General features: G+C 43.7%; 1 protein-coding gene across 3 annotated transcripts; it reads right to left on the bottom strand.

The window, feature by feature from the left end:
- Positions 1-207: 207 nt before the first annotated feature.
- On the bottom strand, positions 208-14163 carry ENTPD6 (ectonucleoside triphosphate diphosphohydrolase 6). Of its 3 annotated transcripts, none has more exons than XM_085054495.1 (14): positions 14081-14163; positions 12290-12631; positions 10896-10972; positions 10334-10477; positions 9825-9900; positions 8549-8584; positions 7026-7114; positions 5822-5901; positions 4813-4877; positions 4361-4462; positions 3744-3884; positions 2810-2866; positions 1844-1956; positions 208-1587 (listed from the first exon to the last, which is right to left on the bottom strand). In XM_085054495.1, the coding sequence occupies exons 2-14, from the start codon at positions 12546-12548 to the stop codon at positions 1498-1500; spliced, it is 1329 nt and encodes a 442-aa protein (XP_084910621.1). In that variant the 5' UTR covers positions 12549-12631; positions 14081-14163; the 3' UTR covers positions 208-1497. The 3 variants fall into 3 exon arrangements, with proteins under 3 accessions (XP_084910621.1, XP_084910622.1, XP_084910623.1); XM_085054496.1 differs by having other exon boundaries at positions 12290-13767; positions 14081-14108; XM_085054497.1 differs by lacking the exon at positions 14081-14163 and adding an exon at positions 13815-14053.
- Positions 14164-18731: the final 4568 nt, after the last annotated feature.

An 18731-nucleotide genomic window follows, 5' to 3' on the forward strand; every position in this document is an offset into this window, starting at 1 on the left:
GCCTCCTCCGCCCGCGACGAGGCGGAGCCGGGCCGCTGCCGGGGCGGGCCGAGGGGGACCGGGAGGGCGACTGCGGGCTGGGACGGCGTAGGGGGCTGGGATGGACCGGGCAACGAGGATGGCGGAGGGGCCGATGGCGTCAGGGCGGTGATTTCCCATCGCACCCGCCGTGCGGGCTCTGGCGCTAAAAGCCACCCCACCACCACGTTCTGGTTTTAAACTGGGGGTTTATTGTCGGCACGGCAGATACACAGCTCTGTATTCCCAGTACACAGAGCCAGCGGCCATGCACACAGCAGGCCGGCAGGTCATGTATCGCTGCCCTGAGCCCGTGAGTCAGGGCAGGCATTGCTGGCTCTGGGGGAAGCTGTGCTCTTTTGCACCCCGGAAAGACCACCTGGGTCTTCTCTATACATTCATCAAACACATCACAATTCCACAGTTAGATTACAAATAGCACAGTATGTCGCCTCCAGCCCCTGTGATCACTCCCTGCCCACGTACCAGGCACTGCTGGAGTGCAGCACCTCAGCTACCCTGCCCTGGCTCATTGCAACCACGATACATTCATTTAGCAGAGATGAGTCTGCAGGAAGAGACACCCAAAATACCACGCAAATGCATTCATCTCCCGTCCTGCATCAACCTTGCCAAGGCACAAAAGTCTGCAATGTCCAACGAGCCATGCTCAGGGTTTATTTTTGTGGCTGCATCTTGTTCATCTATCTTCCTCTGACCAGCTCTGGAACTGTCAAATCCATCACATCCTTGTAACCAGGCCTTGCTCATCCAACAAATCTGATGTTGTCTTCCACCATTCACCTCCCAACAGCCAGGAAATCAACATTAAGCTTTGACTCTATAGGGCACAGGCTCCAACTCATGCCTCCAAGTCTATATCCAGTCTCTAGAGTCCTCCTGAGCTCTTCTGCTTCAGCAAGTGGAAAACAGAGCTGTGACTTCCACACTGCCTTTCAAAGCTGCTCTCAGCAGCACACTCTGTGTAAATGCACCATTTTTGCACACACATGAGTTTACCTTCGAACATAGGAGCAGTAAAATAAAAATCATCACTGAAAACTGCTGACAAAAAGGAAAAAAAAACCACCCTGAAATCAGGACAATAAAGAGTTCCTTCTGGAGTGATCGTTCAGCAACTTCAGCACACTACAAGCACATAGTACAGGCATATTCCAAAAAAGATGTGTTTTTCTCATAGAGATCATAGATGTCCTGCAGAGTCCTGGTTTTCCTTCCCAAGTTATCAAGTTTTACGTTAAGCTGACGGCACATGCTGTCAAATCAAGGCTTTTTCTTTACACTGCACTGTAAAAAAGAGCTATAGATGGAGGGGACTTGGCAGGGGGTGGGAGGAAAGGAGTCTAGTTCATGGTGACCTTCCAAAGGACTCTGGAAGCCAAAAGCACACCCTTCCACAGGGTCTCCATGTTGGGCTTCCAAATAATGGAAATTCCCAAAAGTCACCTTCTAGAAGCTTCAGTAGTGCAGTCTATTGAGTGAGTCGATGTAATGGAAAGTGGCTCCCAACGCCCAGCTCGTTTCAACATTGTCAATTTTCCGGGCAAGCTGGGGAAAAAAAAAAAACCAAGCAGAAAAGTTAGAACACACTTCTTTGGGAGAATCTGAAGCATGCAAGCTGAATACGGTGCTGAAGATTAGGACAAACAGTTACCACCATCGTGGGGAGAGTGTTGCTGCACCCACAATCACAGACCATGTGCAGTAGCAAGAAGGTAACTCAAGAACAGAGCTCCAGGCAGGATGAATCCTGCTTTGGCACCCTCCTGCCCATTCTCCCCCAGAAATCCACTTTAAGCTTCACCTTAAAGCCTTGGCTCTTTGGGAAGCCCAGTTCCTGCAGTAGGAAGGTGATGTATGTGAGGTCCATGCAGAGAAAAGGGCTGTTTCCAGGGCTGACTTCCATGGTCTTACAAACTAAGAAGAAAGAAAACAGTGTCTGAGTGCACACTGTGGGCTCAGGTCTAACAGCAGCCCAGCTGTGAAAAATCTCAAATGAATCCATAAAACACCTCTTGTCAGTTGAGCTGTGTCAGTTGTTCTATCTACTTCAAGTCTTCAAATACATGAGCAACCTCAGGTGTGTTATCTTTCTGAGTACCAGCAATCAACAAATGCTGACAAAACGAAATTTTAAAAAACCCTACAAAATAAAAGACAAACCCAAAATAAAATCCACTTCCTTTCTCAGGATGAATTACACACACAGTAGTCCATAAATCAGAACTGCAATTGCTCTGTTGTAAAGCTCACCAAAAAGCCCATGACAGTTTGATCAAAGCCTGAGTTTGTGATCTTAAGAAAAGAATGTTTACATTAGTAAATCTGCATAGGCAGTTCTCTCTGCAGCTGATGAAGTGAAAAGCTATCAGCCACTTTTCCCCCTTTTCCGACTAACAATCAAGCAAATGAACAAATCTTGAGGCAGAAAAAAAAATTAAAGCAGGTTAGAACAGGTTATGCTAACAGGATGATAAAGCCACAATTATTTTGAAAGCATGACTTCAGAACAATTGTCAAGTATCAAGTTTATCAGTAATTCTTGAGAGAGTTTTGAAACATATGTATTACGCAGTATGTCTTACGTGGGCTGCAAACGCAAAAGTTAATATAAAAATTGTTGAGATTTTCAGAGATAAGCAGAAATGTTGGTTAGATGCTATGCAGAGGTACTTAATATTTACTTAAAAGCATCAGGCTTCACACATTTGCCACCTGGGAATGAATTTATACACAATTATTAGTGTGTGTGTGATTGTATTTTACTCACCATACTTAGCTGCAATTTCAAAGTCACTGACAGTTAGGCTTCCTCCTTTTTCTTTATCTAAAAGAAAAAAACAAAAAACCCATGGTCTTTTATGGTCTTTGTACAAAGGCAATTGTAGATTCAAGTCATAAAAGTTATTTGGAAATCAAATATTAAGACTTTGAAATCAATGTCAAAATTCAGACTGGTTTTAAAGGTATAAGAACCTTTAAAAGATTCTCAACATAGATTGAAAATCTTGGTTTTTGAAGAATCTTTAGCCCTGTTTCCTACAGAAAGAGAGCTTACAGACCATCTCACCTGACTCCCATTTCTGCACTGCCCTGTCCAGTGGTGCCTGGACAGTAAACACCTCTGACCAGATCTGACAGGGCAGTGGTGCTCTGCAACACATAAAATCTGAAATTGTTTGTAAAAATAAAGCAGCTGAGGAGGGAAGTATGTTTGTCCAAACTAGCCTGAGATCTCATGATCTCCTTTCTACCACTGAATATGACAGCCTTTTGTACACCACTGGAAAAGAGATGTGATGCATTCTGAATGCATGTGGAAATATCTGAAAAGCTTCATTCCATCTAAAAAGGTCATTGAAGCAAACACAAAGCCCAAATAATTTTTACTGCTTTGCTGCCCAAGAAATTTGTTTATCATTATGAAGTTTTTTTCTATTTTGGATTTTAGAGTTAATTAGGCAACAACCATTTCTGAAATGCAAACAGTGTGTTTAAAAATTATTACCAAAGGCTGTAGGTCCTATTTCACAGCCCCAGTATCTTCTCTACAGAAATTAATATCAAGTCAAGATCAATGCTGCACAGCAGTGCAAAAGCAGACTAAATTCCGTGACAGCTTAGCAAAGCATCATGATGTGTGCAAGTGTTACCACTGCTTCCATAACTTGCCATTTAAAATGAAACCAAACCAGAAGACATACCTATGAGACCAGCCTCTGCTGCACAGTCATAGTAGTAGGAGAAAATGTAAAAGTCCAAGTCCTTCACTTCCTCAGCTCTATGCACTTTCTTGTAGAGCATCTTTGCCACTTTATTAGAACAAGACTCATACAGAGGCTCACCTAAAAGAAAAAAAAACCAACAACCCACCATATTACAGGCAAAAAGTTAAATATATATACAATTTATTTAGGATCTCCAAGGAAACAGACTCCTTTTTGCAAAATAGCACTCCATAAGCTCTTCACAGAGAACTGAAATCTGCATCTTCTTCCAGAGGCAGACATCTATCATCCTCCAGCTGGGACTAGGTATGTGATAAATCAGTGATGAAAAACATCATCTGAGGCAGAAGGACTTTGAAAGACTTGCTCAAGGATTGTTCAACTCCATCTGCCTTACTTCTAGCAGCTTTACTGACTGGACAGACACATCATGGCACAAGAGGAAAGAGCTGCAGGATCTCTTTGACAGCACATCAAGAGGAGCCAGACAAAACAGCAAACAGAGTCTGGTGGCTTTGAAAGAGGATGAGAGTGTATCATTTACTCTGCTAACAGCAGCTGACCTAGATAGGAAGAGTGATAAATCACTATACCTGCCTTCTGTCCTTTAATTTTGTACACTATCTCAGCATGTTGCCATTCAGATTTGAAGCCAGGTGGTAAACAAGGGCTGATCAATTCCTTCCCTTCTCCTACTGCAGAAATAAAACAAAGCCACATCAGGAAAAAACATAAGGAGTTAAATTCAGATCCCTCACCCCCAGCCCTGCTCCATACTGTCCCACAGCCTCCACGAGGTCCCTCCATGGCTGAGTCATGGCTTGTCCCAAGCTCACCCCCAACCTGAGGCTGGGGTGACCCAGGTCTCCTGGGATCTGTCAGTGTCACCTCCTGCATGCATCTCAAATGCACCCAGCCATGGTGACAAGAACCCACATACCACTCAGGAACCTTAAGCCCAGTGGGGATACACAGCTCCTCCCCCCACCACAGGACTGCACACCCTGAGCTCAGAGCCAAGACCTGAGGACTGCCCATAACTTACAGGGTTTTCCCTCAACTCCTCCCAAAATGGCGAGCCTTGCTGACATCAGCCCAAGTCCCAGGTAACTGCAAAGGGATAAAAGCCTCTGTGAGCAACAGACATCCTTCCTCTGATAGTCCACTGACAACCTAGCAGGGATATGCCAGTCTCCTCTACATAGCAGTGGTGAAGTGGCTCAAGTCAGCAGCTCATGCACATGAGTGGGACAGTGTGACAACCCACTCTCATATTACCTTATCCAGAAGGATAAGCTCTCTTTGGAAAAGCTCAGGCAATAGGTGTCAGCTGTAATCTGGCTCTTGGAGAACTGGCAATGGCATTTCCCTAACACTGCTCCTAGCACTACACTGGATACTCCTACCCTCCTCAAAGGCAGCCCAGCCACTAGCATACAGAGTTGACTTTCTGAGCCCAAACACACCCCACATCAAATACAGGAGCAAAGAAGCTGCTGGCCTCTGCCCAAAACACTGGGAGCAGGGAAGACAGTGAGGAAGAAAAAATGACAGAGTCAAAGCATTATGAACTGACTGCAACCCCCATTCTCCATCTCCCTGTGCTGCTCGAGTGGTGAGTAGGTATAAGAATTGGGAGTGAAGCTGAGCCTGGGAAGCAGGGAGAGGCAAGGGGAAGGCGTTTGTGATTTTGTTTTTATTTCTCATTATCCTACTGTTTAATTGGCGACAAATTAAATGAAACACTAAATAAATTGGAGTTAAGTTTGTTTTGCCCCTTACAGTAACTGGGTGTCCCTGTTCTTTATCTTGAACCATGAGCTTTTTGTCACATTTTCTTCCCCCTACCCTGTTAATGGAATGGGAGTGATAGAGGGGCTTGGTGGGCACATGGTGGGCAGCCAAGGTTGAACCACCAAAATTATGTGGCTCAAATTTCTGTGTTTCTTCATGGGATTCATTTGCAAGGACCCCACTCCACAAAAACACCTAGGTCTCCCTGGCTTCACAGAAAGCTTCCATCTGTACACCGTGCTCTCGTTTCCACAACTAACCTGTATGAATACAGCTTGTAGGTGTGGTTAAACATCTGAAATGAAGTTGTATGGCCAGATGGTGATGTCTGGAGAGTTGCCTGGAGGGAGAAAATGATGTCACTGACAAGTTTCTGCCAGCCAGCAGCAAACATCAACAAGGTCATCTTCCAAAACATTAGGAAAAACATGAAACAATCCTAGCAGAATTCAGAGAGAAATTATGAATTTGCAAGGACTTCAATTTGACTGCTGCTACACAAGACAACCACAAAACCTGGAGCTAACAGTGTCTTCACATGACAGGGTCTAAACTGGTACATTTCTATTTGTATCCACACCAATATGCTGCATAAAAGAATTACTTTCACTAAAAAGGAATCCTTATTCCTGCTCTTAACTGCTTTTGTCAAGAGGCTACAGCAACTGCCTCTTCACATGATCCCTACTACAGGAACTGTGTGCAAACTAATAGGAAAGCCAAGCACGCATTAACTTTGTACTCAAGTGAATTCATCTGTGAACTTGCACAGAGGAAAAGCACATCCCTGTGCTTGCCAAGGAACAGAGTGAGGAGCAGCCTGTGGTCTGAAGGAATGAAAGGGTAGCCTGTTCCCCAAGTACATCAGCACAGTTAGAGTGTTTGTGGGGAGCAAAGCTCAGGCCACAGTGCTCTTCATGCTGCTCATATCTTAACTCCTTCTCTATGTCCACAATTTCCACATTCTGCACCCTTCACGTCCCTCATCATTCTGCTGAAACGGTCCAACGCCTTGATTATCCCAGGCTGGGACACTGGATACAGCATCCCATCCCTCTGCTTTTGTGCAGCACTATAAGGATATTACTGTGTTCTTAAACCCCAGTGTAGGTTAAATGCTGGACTTGAATTCATTAACAGCATTGCTTTCTGAGTTCTTTGCTATAAGCTGTACAAACTAAAAGTCAAGGATTAAGACATTCAGGTGAATGTGGCATCCTCCATGAGATAAAACAGCCCTGCCAGACTCACCACAACCATCACTGATCCACAGAGCTGGATGAAGAGGACGGACAAAGAATTGTGAATGACCCTGTGACCGACTATAAAAAGGCAGATATAAACATGTCACAAGTATGGCTTTGCGTCACTGACAAACTCTTGCTCTGTTTCCAAGGTAAAGAAATCCGAGCAGTTACAGATTCCTGCAGCAGCATTTCCCAATAGTGTGCATGCTCACATTACCTCAGTGCGCGGAAGGAAGGTGATCTGTGTTGATCCACCACCCAAATCCAGCATCCCTACACTTCTCTTCTGCGGATCATCTAGCCTGCCTGAAATGTGTGATAGAACAGAGAAAGCCATGGTGGCCACTGTGAGAAACTGGCTAGGAACAAAAACAGAAGTACATTGGTAAAGAAAGAGAACAATCTAACTCTACCTCTCAGCTTCCACACAGCATTAAATTATACTGTCATCTGTGGCTAGCACAGGTTTTTCCCATGAGAATTTTTCTTGTGTTTTATAAATAAAGTTTGGATGTTATTGGAACAGTGTCCCAGAACTTGGACAGTGCAAGCCTGGCCAATCAGGCCTGGGGGAAGGCTTCTGACCGACCAATCTGGGTGACTTTTGAATACTCTATATATATGATGAAATCAAAACAATAAAGGTCATTCCTTCTTGCCACTGAGAACTGGTGCCTTCATTACTCAGCTAGCTGCTCAACAGTGACAGTCATCTACTGGGCTTTACCAGATTGATTTTGGCTTTACCAGACCTGAAAATCTTAAAGTGACAAGAGTGTCTTATTTCTGCAGTGGCTGTTCCTGTCCTAATCACAGCAGCTTTGGTTATTGCATTCCTAAACATTTTGGATGCAAAGACCTTTTGCAAACTCTGCTCTGGTAACCACTTTGTAACACAGAGGAATGTGGTTTTCTTGGCCACCTCTCCCTGATCCTTTAGCAATATTTTGCAGATTCCTATGGCCAAATGGATGACAGACTGAAAAGAGCTGGCCTAAGAGACTCAGCTCGCTTGGAATTCTTCCTGTTGCCAGCTAAGACCTCTGCTCTCATTTAAATCTAGTTCTTCTCGGTTAGATCCTTCAAATGCACCTTCCTGGCAAGGACAGTTTGTGCCAAGTACCTCAGTATACCTTATGCTAGCTGATGTTTGAAGATTGCTGACTTCTCTGATATTTCCTGGGACCATAAAAAGCTCCAGAGCACATTGCTTTCCACACACTATGTGGGGAACAGAGCCCTTGGATGGCAGAGTGCTTTATGTACTGTCAGAGAGGCCTTCAGCTTAGTTTTCTCTCTACTCTTCAGCTACCCATTTCTCACCCAGCAGTGTAAACACCCAGGGCATTTCTGTGTTATAAATCTGTAAGGAAGTAGCTTAGCACTTTCTTTTACTCCCTGCAGCTGCCAGGCACATCTAGAATATTCACACAAAAAATTCAGCCAGAGTCACAGCAAGCTGTAAAAAGGAATAAAATGCTCTGGTACCCTACAGGGAACTGAAAGAAAAGCTACATTAAACATCTAGGAAAAAGGATTAAACTCCTCACTCGATCAATTAAACCGACAAAATCCTAATGACTTAAATAGGCCAGGCCAAAAACAACTGCTGACTCTGAGAATAAGTCTTCTTTCTTCCATTCCACCCTAATGAATGAGCAAATCCCACACAGGGGTAGAAAACAGCATGAATTTCACAGCACTGGTCATATCTTTATATACATGCTCATGTATACATACCAGTTAAAAAATTTATTGTGATCCAGGCAGAAATACCTAATAAGGAAAAGATGCAGAAGACACATGCTTAGATCACATAATTTCATTTTATCTAACAACAGTAACAAGTAAGTTAAGCCATATTACAAGGTTTCCAGAACTCTCAGTGGCTGACAAAACTAAGATTAGACTATCTGAACAAAGAGAATGACCTTCTCTATCAGAGCTTATGTGATATTTGGGAGAGAAGACCCATGTATGAAATGCCTGGAGAACTCTCTATTTCACAGGTCAAAAACTTAGGCAGGAAGTCACAAAGGCTGCAGTCTTTATCTAAAAGACAAAGAGATTACTGAAACTCACATTGTTCATTTTCTAGGAAAACATCCACTGTTAGGTTTATGTTTGATGTCAGGCACTCAACTTTTCTTTATGAATACTAAGAATTTTCCTCTTTCAGTGTTCTAATTTTTCCTGTTTTCCTCTAAGCAATTTTGCTAGCTACGCTGTTTCTGTCCTCTTCTTGTTTTATAAACTGTTTCCCCATAAATTAAGTGAATCAGTGGCCTTATGTTAACAAATTCAAATATTTATTCACATGGTTAAAACTGAAGGCATGCTAGAGAGCATGGCCCACTTCAGTCCTTAGCTGAACCAAGGCTATCACTGCTATTACTGACTTTAATACAAAAGGAAAAGAATGTCTTTCTTCCATTAAGTGGTAATAAGAGAGACTCATAAACAGCTTCAGCTATTTTAAAGCTTAGTTTCTGAGCAGATTTAAAACACTCAGTTACTTAGAATTTAGACATTCTGACCTCAACATTTTTGGATGAACATCAACTTACTTCAGCATGTATTTTCTTCTCTGCATAACATTTTTGTTTTCAGATTGAATTTACAATCCCACTCATTAGATCAGTTATAATTAACATTATGACAAAATACTTCCAGAAAGCTCTGATAAGCATTGTCAACAGCAGAGTGGGCACACCCAATTGTTGATGACCATCTCAACAAGCAGATATTCAGAAACTTTTCCAGCAGTTCTGACTGCACAGTGGCTTCCCAGTGATCCTACAGGAACTGCTCAACACTCAGAGCTTTCAAGATCAGGACAGAGCTTAGGACTTCAAATTGGGTAACACAGCATAAGATTTCTTTAGCAGTAGCCACATAAAAACTCTGCTTTTGTCAAATCTGCTGCTTATGGGTTCCCACTACAGAAAGTAGGGACTTGTCACAGTGCAGCAGGGATCTCCAGGACTGCAGAAAGAGTCCCCACAAGGCAGCCTACCTTCATCAGTTCCATTCATTATGGACACGCAGTTGTCCCTCACAAAGAAGGGGGAGGCTTGAAAAATCTCCTTCACCTGTAGTTCAAATAAAAGCTACATTCAGAGAAATACTTTTTCAGCTGTAAAAAGGTTTTTTAAAACTCCAGTTTTACACTACTGCTCCTCTCCTTGGGCCAGATTCTTACTGCTGCTCACCACTTTGTTTGAAGCCCAAGAGTTCAACAAGAAGCAGCCTTTAAGTGCTGGCCCTGCAGTTTGGTGCAGAGACAGGGATGGATGTGTGGGTTTTCAAGCATGAAGACTGCTCAGAAATGCCATTAACAAGGGATGGGCATGGGTAGGGAAAGGAATTCAGTTTACTTTGCTGCAATTGGTGACCCTCAAGGTATTATCCACGCACGGGAAAGGCAGGAGATGAACACCCTAGTTTTCATGAATGTCCCAGGTAACTGCATTTTTAACAGGAGACTATTTTCTGGAAAGCAAATGGAAAAACAAGAAAGAATACCTTTTCCAGCAACTTCTGAGCTTTCTCTCCTGGCAGCAACCGTAGGCCAGCCGTGGCTTTCAGGACCAGAGGAGTAAACTTCCACAGCTCCATAGGAACTTCCTTCTTTGCCACCTCCAGGAGCTCTTTTATTCCCTGGCCACTCTGTGAGCAGAGAAAGAACAATAAAAGGCATCTTAAAAACTCTTCTGAAAGAGGAAAAGGGTGATCAGAGCTACAGTTCACTGTAAATGTGAAACAGAGACAAATTAATATCACAAGGGGTCAGGAGAAGGTGCAGGACCCACTGTCTCCTACAGCATAAGGCCCAGTGGATATAATGGGAATTACTGAGCAACAGGTCCAAAGCAGAAAGAGTCACTTTTTCAAATAGTGAAAGAGAACAGAATTCTCTGCCACTAAATGTATTGGCTACAAAAGGCCCAAAGGCAGTATGACAAATTCTTGGGAAACAAAGGCTCTTGTAAAACACTACGAGATGGGTCTAAGTCTGGCTCTGGGAGTCCCTAAACCCCTGCAAGCTATAAGGTAAGTGAGACAGGAAATAAGTCACTTAAATTACCTTTTCGACATCGTCAGCATATGCAGATAGACCTGGTTTCAGTGCTTTAAATGTCTCATGGGTTAATCTGGGAGTCTCTGTTCAAAAGCAGTATCCAAAAGTAAGTAATGGTACAAATAATTTTGCATACACAAAAAGAAAACCATTGAAAAAGTTACGTTATTATGTGCTAATAGAAGTAAATTGAAGCCTCTGTCTAATGAACTATTAACAGCCACCTGACCTTTAAATATAGCCCTGGCTGTGGATTTAGAACCTGAGAAAACCACTTCTAAAGTAATGGCTGGTTGTCAGGTGCTGGTGTCCACTAGGCACAGATTTTTCACGCACCTCAGTCACCAGATGGGTACAAGCTCTCTTTGAGGCCTTACACCAGATTTTCAAACTGCATCTCTAAAAAAAGACCTCACATTTCAGCCTGCTCTGTTCTGGCTAAACTTGACTCCAGCAAAACCTAATGGTAGCTTTTCCACTATTTTCAGTGGCAGAGGAGGGATACAGACGCAACTATTATGGAAACCTGCAGTCCAGACAATGCTACATTCCACACAGTTTGTTGCAATATCTTCGGAAACTGTGTTTCAAATGAAACAGACAAGGAAGAAGCAAAGACTCGGGAACACACCAAAAAAAAGGAAATCCATGGTCTGTTGTTTAACACCTTGGGTGGCTGACCCTTACACACCGGTACATTATGCAAACCTAAGGTGCTCCCCAGAGGCCAATCACACCATACACCATACAGCTAATCCTTGTAAGAGCCTTTGGATCGCCTACTAACAGCACCCACAGAGGTTCTTTGATCTTTAAGAGTTTCACACACAGGAGCTGACAATGTATAAACAAATGAAACTATCTACTCCAGAGGAAACCTGAAGCTTTTTTGTACACTTTTGTCTCACTTCTCAGAAGTAGTTTCTGTCCAGATGCAATACACAGCAATTTTAATAAAATGATTTTCAAGTTTTGGTTTGTTTTGCTGTTGAAACCCAACACTGAAGCCAAGGATGCACTCAACCAGACACTGTAGAGAGAAGCAGCTCACTGCCAGGAACTGAAGACACCCAGCAATCTAAAAAAATTGGGGAAATAAGGCAGTTTGAATTTATAATTCTCTCTGCCAGCAATGTGATGAAAAATTGCCCTTCTTCAAGCCACCGCTCTAAAAGTATAGCTGCTATTTAGTTCATATTGACATTGCAGCATTTTCTCCTTCTTGAACATTTTCACAATTTCATCCAAACACACACGCCTGAATCATAATATACCTGCTGACAGCTCTCTAAAAAGACCTGAAGCATGTTTTTTCAACTAATCCCTAGAAAACTGTCATCAATCATCTGCTCCATAATGTTATGGAAGACTTAATCTGTCATGCAATGAACAGGACATACCTCTTGGCTGCTGTGCAAATTTAAATATATGGATGCGAGTTCCCGTGCTTCCTGCGTCAAACATAATTCCATAAAAGACCGAGAGATCTGTGGTCACTGCCTGATGGGTCAGTTTATCTCCCCTGCTTTCAGCAACTCCTTCTGTGACTCCCACAAATGGTTTGGAGCCCAAGTGCCATTTTATGTATGCAACATAAACAGCTATGCATGTCAAAATCCCAAAAGCGAAGAACCGCTTTGATATCTTCATGGCTTCCATTTAATGGGATGTTTTGTTTCTTTCCTTTATCAAGTGGTCTATTCTTTGTCCTTCACGCAGAACAGGTGGCTCCCACATGCCTCCTACATCCAAAAAAAGAGAAAAAATGTTTTACTTTCCCGACCTGATAAAAAGATCTAAAAGTATGATTCCCACAACACTGCACACTACTTTCCCAATGAACAGAAGGAACCTCCTTTAGCGTGCCAGTGAGCTCCACAGCTCACTTTAAGGCATGGAGCAGCACAAATCATCTTTCCCACCATTGCTAGAGAGGCCTAACAAGGCACAAAATAAGGAGAGTTCAGAGAAGCTAAACACAGAAGCTGAGGTGGGAGGGGACCTCAGGAGGTTTCTCATCCAAAGTCCTGCTCACAGCAGGGGCAGCTGTTGAGCCCCTCCATGTGGCTAAGGGCTATATCCAAGAGCATTTTGAAAAACTCTGAGGACGAAGATCCCACAGCTTCTCAGGCCAGTTATCTTTGTTAGTTCCTGGATGGGGAAGGAGGTCCCAGAAGACTGGACAAGGACAATTAACAATTAACATTTAAAAGGCAAGATGGAAGATCCAGGGAATCCTCCCCCATCTCCAATACCAGGAAAGAAACTGCACCAAAGCACAACCCACAAAATCTACAAGCCCTCACACAGCATCATTCAGATGATTAAAAAACAGTCGGTGGTGACTTATGGGGAGCAAAATTACATATAATTTTTTCTTTTTTTTTTTTTATAGAGTAATGAAGAGAAAGCAAACCAAATGATGAAATTGAGCTAAACCAGGTTTTTGACACATACGTATTCTGCTGATATGAATTCGGGAAGCATATGGAAGATGTGAATGGGAGGAATTTAAAATCAAGGCGATTACAGCATATTTCCAAAAACAGGTAAGACAAAATTCCATAAAAATGGAGGAAAACAAAATCACAGGCACAAATACACACAAAGAATAGATCAGCTAAAGGGAAAGGGAACTCTAAATTGCTATGACAGAGAAATCAGGAAGATGGCATGGCAAATGAAAAATCTTTCTGGCTTCTATCAGCAGGCAGGTGGCAATCGCTGCAGCTCCACGGGGTGAGCACTCCGATCCTCCTGGCGCCAGGAAGGCCTCAGCTGCAGCTACACCAGAGCTGAATGTCACCGGAGGGAGGAAAGCCGCAGGGACCTGGTGATCCTCCGAGGAGACACGAGCTGCACCGCGGGAAAGCGGAGGCTGGAAGAATGAGGAGGCATAGCAGCCTGGAAGCGCTATCCCCCTACCGCCGTTTGCCTGGCGGGAATCGCGACTGTCCCCTCTTTGCCTTTGTCAGGGGACGCCAAGCTTTGCTGCGAGGGAAAAGCTTCCCGGGAGCCGGCAATGCAGGCGGCAGCCGGGCAGAGCTTGGCCAGCGCGGGCCCGACCCGGCCCACCCCGCGGGGAGCCCCCCGCTCACACACGGCGCGCTGTCCCGCCGTCCGCCCGCACTTCCTCCCTCTTCCCTCCTTCCTCCCCGTCTCCTTCCCTCCTCCCTCCCTCCCGAACTCACGCCGCCCCCGCCAGCCCCGCCATGGCGCCGCCGCCGCCCGGCTCGCGGGCGGCCCCGCGCGCACGGCGCAGGCGCGAGGCGGCCGCGCGACCCCGTGAGGCGAGGGCGAGCCGCGCGAGCGCCTCGGGGAGGGTGCTGCGCGAAAATGTGCTTAAAAATTAAAAAATAATTAAAAAATAGGCGAAACGCCGTAAAATCAGAAAGGGGAAACAGCGCTGAAAAATGTGGAATGTGTAAAAATGATCTTGGATCAGCTGGGAGTTAGCATCGCTCAGCCAAGGGCACGCTGGAGCTAACAAGCTCTGAGGACATGAAGGTGTTGGTGTGTATATTGCCAACTTCGCGAAACACTCACGGTCCGTGTATCCTGTAGTTGGAACATGTTCATTATAGTACTAAAAATCACGCTTACAGGTCAAAAAGGTTGTGCCCAGGTGAAGAGCCTTCCCCTGAACATGCACGGAAATTAGGTGAATTTAGCAGTAAATTAGGAAATTTATTGCACATAATTTGTGTGATAATTACTAACCAGTCCTAATAGAGGGGCTGTACTGTCTTAGCTTAAGACAATTTAAGAGGTAAATGCTCTAAAACGACTCATCTCCCCTTAGTTTTAACCAATCTCTTTCCACCAATAAGGAAGGAATTTGAATAGATGTAAGTGAAAAAGTAAGTTTATTACCAACATTGGAATAGCAACAGTGGAATAACAACAGGCAAAAAAATAATAGTAGATAACCACTAGAAACAAAATTGCTGAATCTCACTCACCCCTCAGGAATAAAGACTTTAAAAGTGCCTGTGACACCTTCCACCCCGGTTCTGTTTTCTGGCTGTAGGGTCTTAGAGACAAAAACAATTTGGGGCACGGATAGATATGGAATAAAGTACATTTTGGGTTACCCTTGACATGTACTTGGGAGGTTACTAACATTTAATTGCTGTGTACAAATAATGGCCTGGAAAGTCCTGAGGGGCATCCTTGACTTGTGGAATATCAGCAATCATCCAGGCTTGTGCAACTCTCAAATAAATAATCAAATGTATCCCTTGAGTGTGTAATTTTTGGCTTGTTGCACACTGGGTAATGAATCTGATTTTTGTGGACACTAACAGGAGCCATCCTCAAGGTGAGGGGAGGCAGGGCAGAGCAGGGCCTGTGAGGGTGGCAGGAGAGGTCCCATGACCCAGGGATAATGCCACCAGGAGATGGCTGGCAGGGCTGCTGGACACCCTTTGCCTCCCAATGAGAACCAGCCCTGCCAGGAGCTCTTGTCCTGCAGGTTTGGGCCAAGTCTGAGGCAGGAAGCGTGGGTAGTTGTGAGCAAAGGATGCCCTTGAGTAGTTTCTTCGTGCCTTTCCCCATGCCTCACATACAAAGATTTAAATTTTTTAAAGATTTGTGGCTCTTCTGTGATGTGACTGCAGCAGAATGTATGTTTGGTTTCTGTGGTGGTTTGTAAGCAAGACCCTGATGGTGTGGTTTCACCACAGAAGCATGAGTCTGCCAGCAGCTTGAAGAAAAAAGACATCTGAGAATGCTCTGCTAATTCCTGTAGGTGTTAATCCCAAAATTGCTGCTGTGGCATTCCTGTCAGTTATGGCATCTCAGGAGCTGCAAACCCATCAGGAAGAAGGTAGACAGGAGAAGCTCAGGAAAGGTGCAGCCTGACTGCTGAGTGAATACCCTTTATCTCTGGGATTGAGGGGAGGATGATCCTCACAGCTGGGCATGGGCCACTGGTTTTGTTGAGCCTGCAGCACAGCATCACCCTTTTCTGCCCCAAAATATGAGATGTTGACAAGCTAAAAACATTTTTTTAAGGTTCTTGCTGTGCCAGGTGTAGCTCAGTGATATCTAGTGGCAGTGTGAAGGTAAATTCAGTGCAAATAAGCTGGGTTTCAGTTAGCTTTGTTCTGAGTGATCCCCTTTTGGTAAAACAGCAAAAAATGGGGATAGGAAGTAAAGATACTACAGGTTTTGGGCTAGGGAGCTACTCAGGGCTGGAGTTGTCCTCCAAAGTAGAAGACTAGGGAGTCTCACCCCAAATTCTGTAGTTGTCACTGGGATCTTGGGCTGCTGTGAAAATTCTCACCTAAGAGCAAGTTTCCTGAAACCTAGAATAGGACTTGAGTCCCTTATGTTGAGAAACAGTGAGTCATCTGAACTCATTACAACAGACAGCCTGCTACATCAACAGCCTGTTTCTTCTTCCAGGTTGCAAGAAAACAGGAATAATTCCAGAGGGTTACTTGTGGTGAAGGACTGCTTGCATTTTTTCCTTCAAGACAAAAGATTTCAGTGATACCAGTATTGTTTTTCTTAGCAAAAAATGGTTTTCAATCCTGAATTTAAAAATGCTCCTGTCACCGATTGCTAAGTCAGCAAAAGAAGGTCTTTGCCCTTTTCACGAGGGAAGACAGATGCCAGGAGGTGAGGTCCTTGTGGGAAAAGCAGGTCAAGGCCAGCAGAGAGCAGTATTTTGTCAGGAACACCATTTCCCCAGGGATGGGGCAAAATAGTACAGTATTTATTTCTCTTAGTTGAAATATCTTGCATATCTGTTCATAAACAGTGTTGCAGTTAGGATTAGAGATTCCAAAGAATTGGGAATGTAATGCTGGATTTTTGGGGTTTTTTCCCCTCCTGTGAAAAGCATTACTTATTTGCATGGGAACAGTTCTCAGGCTGTTCTTGTAAACCCTCATTCCTCGGCTGGGGACCTGGTATGGAGTATAGGTGGTTTAAATAATTTTGGATTTCTTCCTGAGACTGTGTCACACACAGTACTGTGGTCATTCTTACAATTAGCCACAAAGTCAGAGATTTGTGACAATTTTTCAAGTATGATGTCTACATATCATACATATTACTTGTACGAGTACATTTAGATTCATAGCTTAGTGTATTGTATGTATCATACCTGAGCTACAATGCAGATTATTGGGAACCAGTTTAGGAAGCTTTTGGGAATAATCTCTGTCATTTCAGCATTACAAGAGTAATTGTGTTGGATATCTGAATGAGCATTAAGAACGGGAATCAAAGACAAGTTGTACAGATAGGAGAATCTGTATAATTAAAAGGTTATTTCACCAATTTGATAATGATTCTTGTGAACAGTGACGAGAGTATGTTGTACTGTAAGAACAAAATCAGTGGTTTTGGCATGGTGTGCCCATGAACTGCATGTGATTGGCACATTGTGCAAGTCAGGTAGTAACTTGTGCCAAATCCCACTGAATGATCTATGTCCCTACATCCTCAGAGAGGCACATGAGTGTTCAACCAGCTGATGTGTACCCAGCCACAGAGTTTGGGCTGCTGCAGTATGTGGAAATACTAAGGAAAAGGAATAGCAACTAAACATATAGCTCAAATTTCCATTCAAGATCCATTTTCTCCCTTCATCTCAAAAACCAAATTATAGTCTTGCTGACCTTTAGCAGAAAAATGTGATGTTCATTGACCCCTGAACGTTAAATTTGTTTCCTTGCTGTAAACCATATACTTGTAGCCTTTGCTATGGCAATCTATCACCACATCCTTGCCATATCCCTGAGCAGGATAGGAAGTTCTGCAGTCCTGTCTGCTTACCTGAAACCCCACATGGCACCTGCTGCTGTCTGATGCCCACTGCCGTGGTTCTTCATAATTCCTTCCCAAAATTCCTAGCAAGGGTGGGCTTGGCATATACTGCAGCTTCTCTGCAGCTGCATCTCTCCCTGATCAAGATGGCCACGATCAAATATACCAGACAAATGCTGAGATACCATTTCCTTTATTATGGAGGAATCATAAAAAAGATATTTTTCCATCTCCCCTTTGGATACCCATCAGTTTTTCACACAGTCATAGAAATTAAACGACTTTGAGACATTAGTGTTTCTGGCAATTTTGGCAGAAATTAGTAACTGGTTCAATATTTTGGAGGGGTAGTTCTGTGCTTGTATCATAGAGCTCCATCTCCCAGGAGATGCCACTGATGTTTTCCTTGATGATTGTGGCTGTAGTACCACAAACCAGAAAAACAGAGGTCCCTGCTGTTCCTCACAAACCATGTGCAGAAACGAACTGTAACTTTGGAAATGCTGCCTCAACGTGGTCTTTTTGGTGCCCTACAGGCTGAAGTTCTTCATAAATTTATCATGACCTACATAATTGACCTATATTATGTGTCTGTTTGTTAAATAGATTGCACTAATTATAAACATGAATGGGGATGGCTTAGTGGTTATTTATTTATACTGAGGTGTGTGCCTGTTGTCTGATATGATGTACAGGAGGATCATTGCCAGATTTTCCTCCTTGGCCCCTCCATATTTGACATGTGCCATGAACTCTTGTAATAAAACATGAATAGATTCTGCTTTCAGAGAAAAAAAAAGGGAAATTTTTTTTTATTGCTCTTCTAAGCAAGGGGATGTATCCTCTGGCAGGTTTGTATGCAAGAAAATTGAGCATGAGGGAGAAAACACAACTCAGCAAAATTTTCAAGCCCTTGATTTGTAGGGCAGTGAGTAGGGGCTGAGTGTGTTTTGCCCTTTGGTCACTTCATTGAGACCTTTCTAGGCTGGGAAACAGCATTACTACACCTTGCTGATAGCTGAGCATTTTACAATGAATGGGTTTATTTCTCCTTGTGCTTGT

The sequence above is a fragment of the Lichenostomus cassidix genome, chromosome 3 (assembly GCF_008360975.1).
Source record: "Lichenostomus cassidix isolate B80296 chromosome 3, HeHo_3.0, whole genome shotgun sequence".
Lineage (NCBI taxonomy): Eukaryota > Metazoa > Chordata > Aves > Passeriformes > Meliphagidae > Lichenostomus > Lichenostomus cassidix.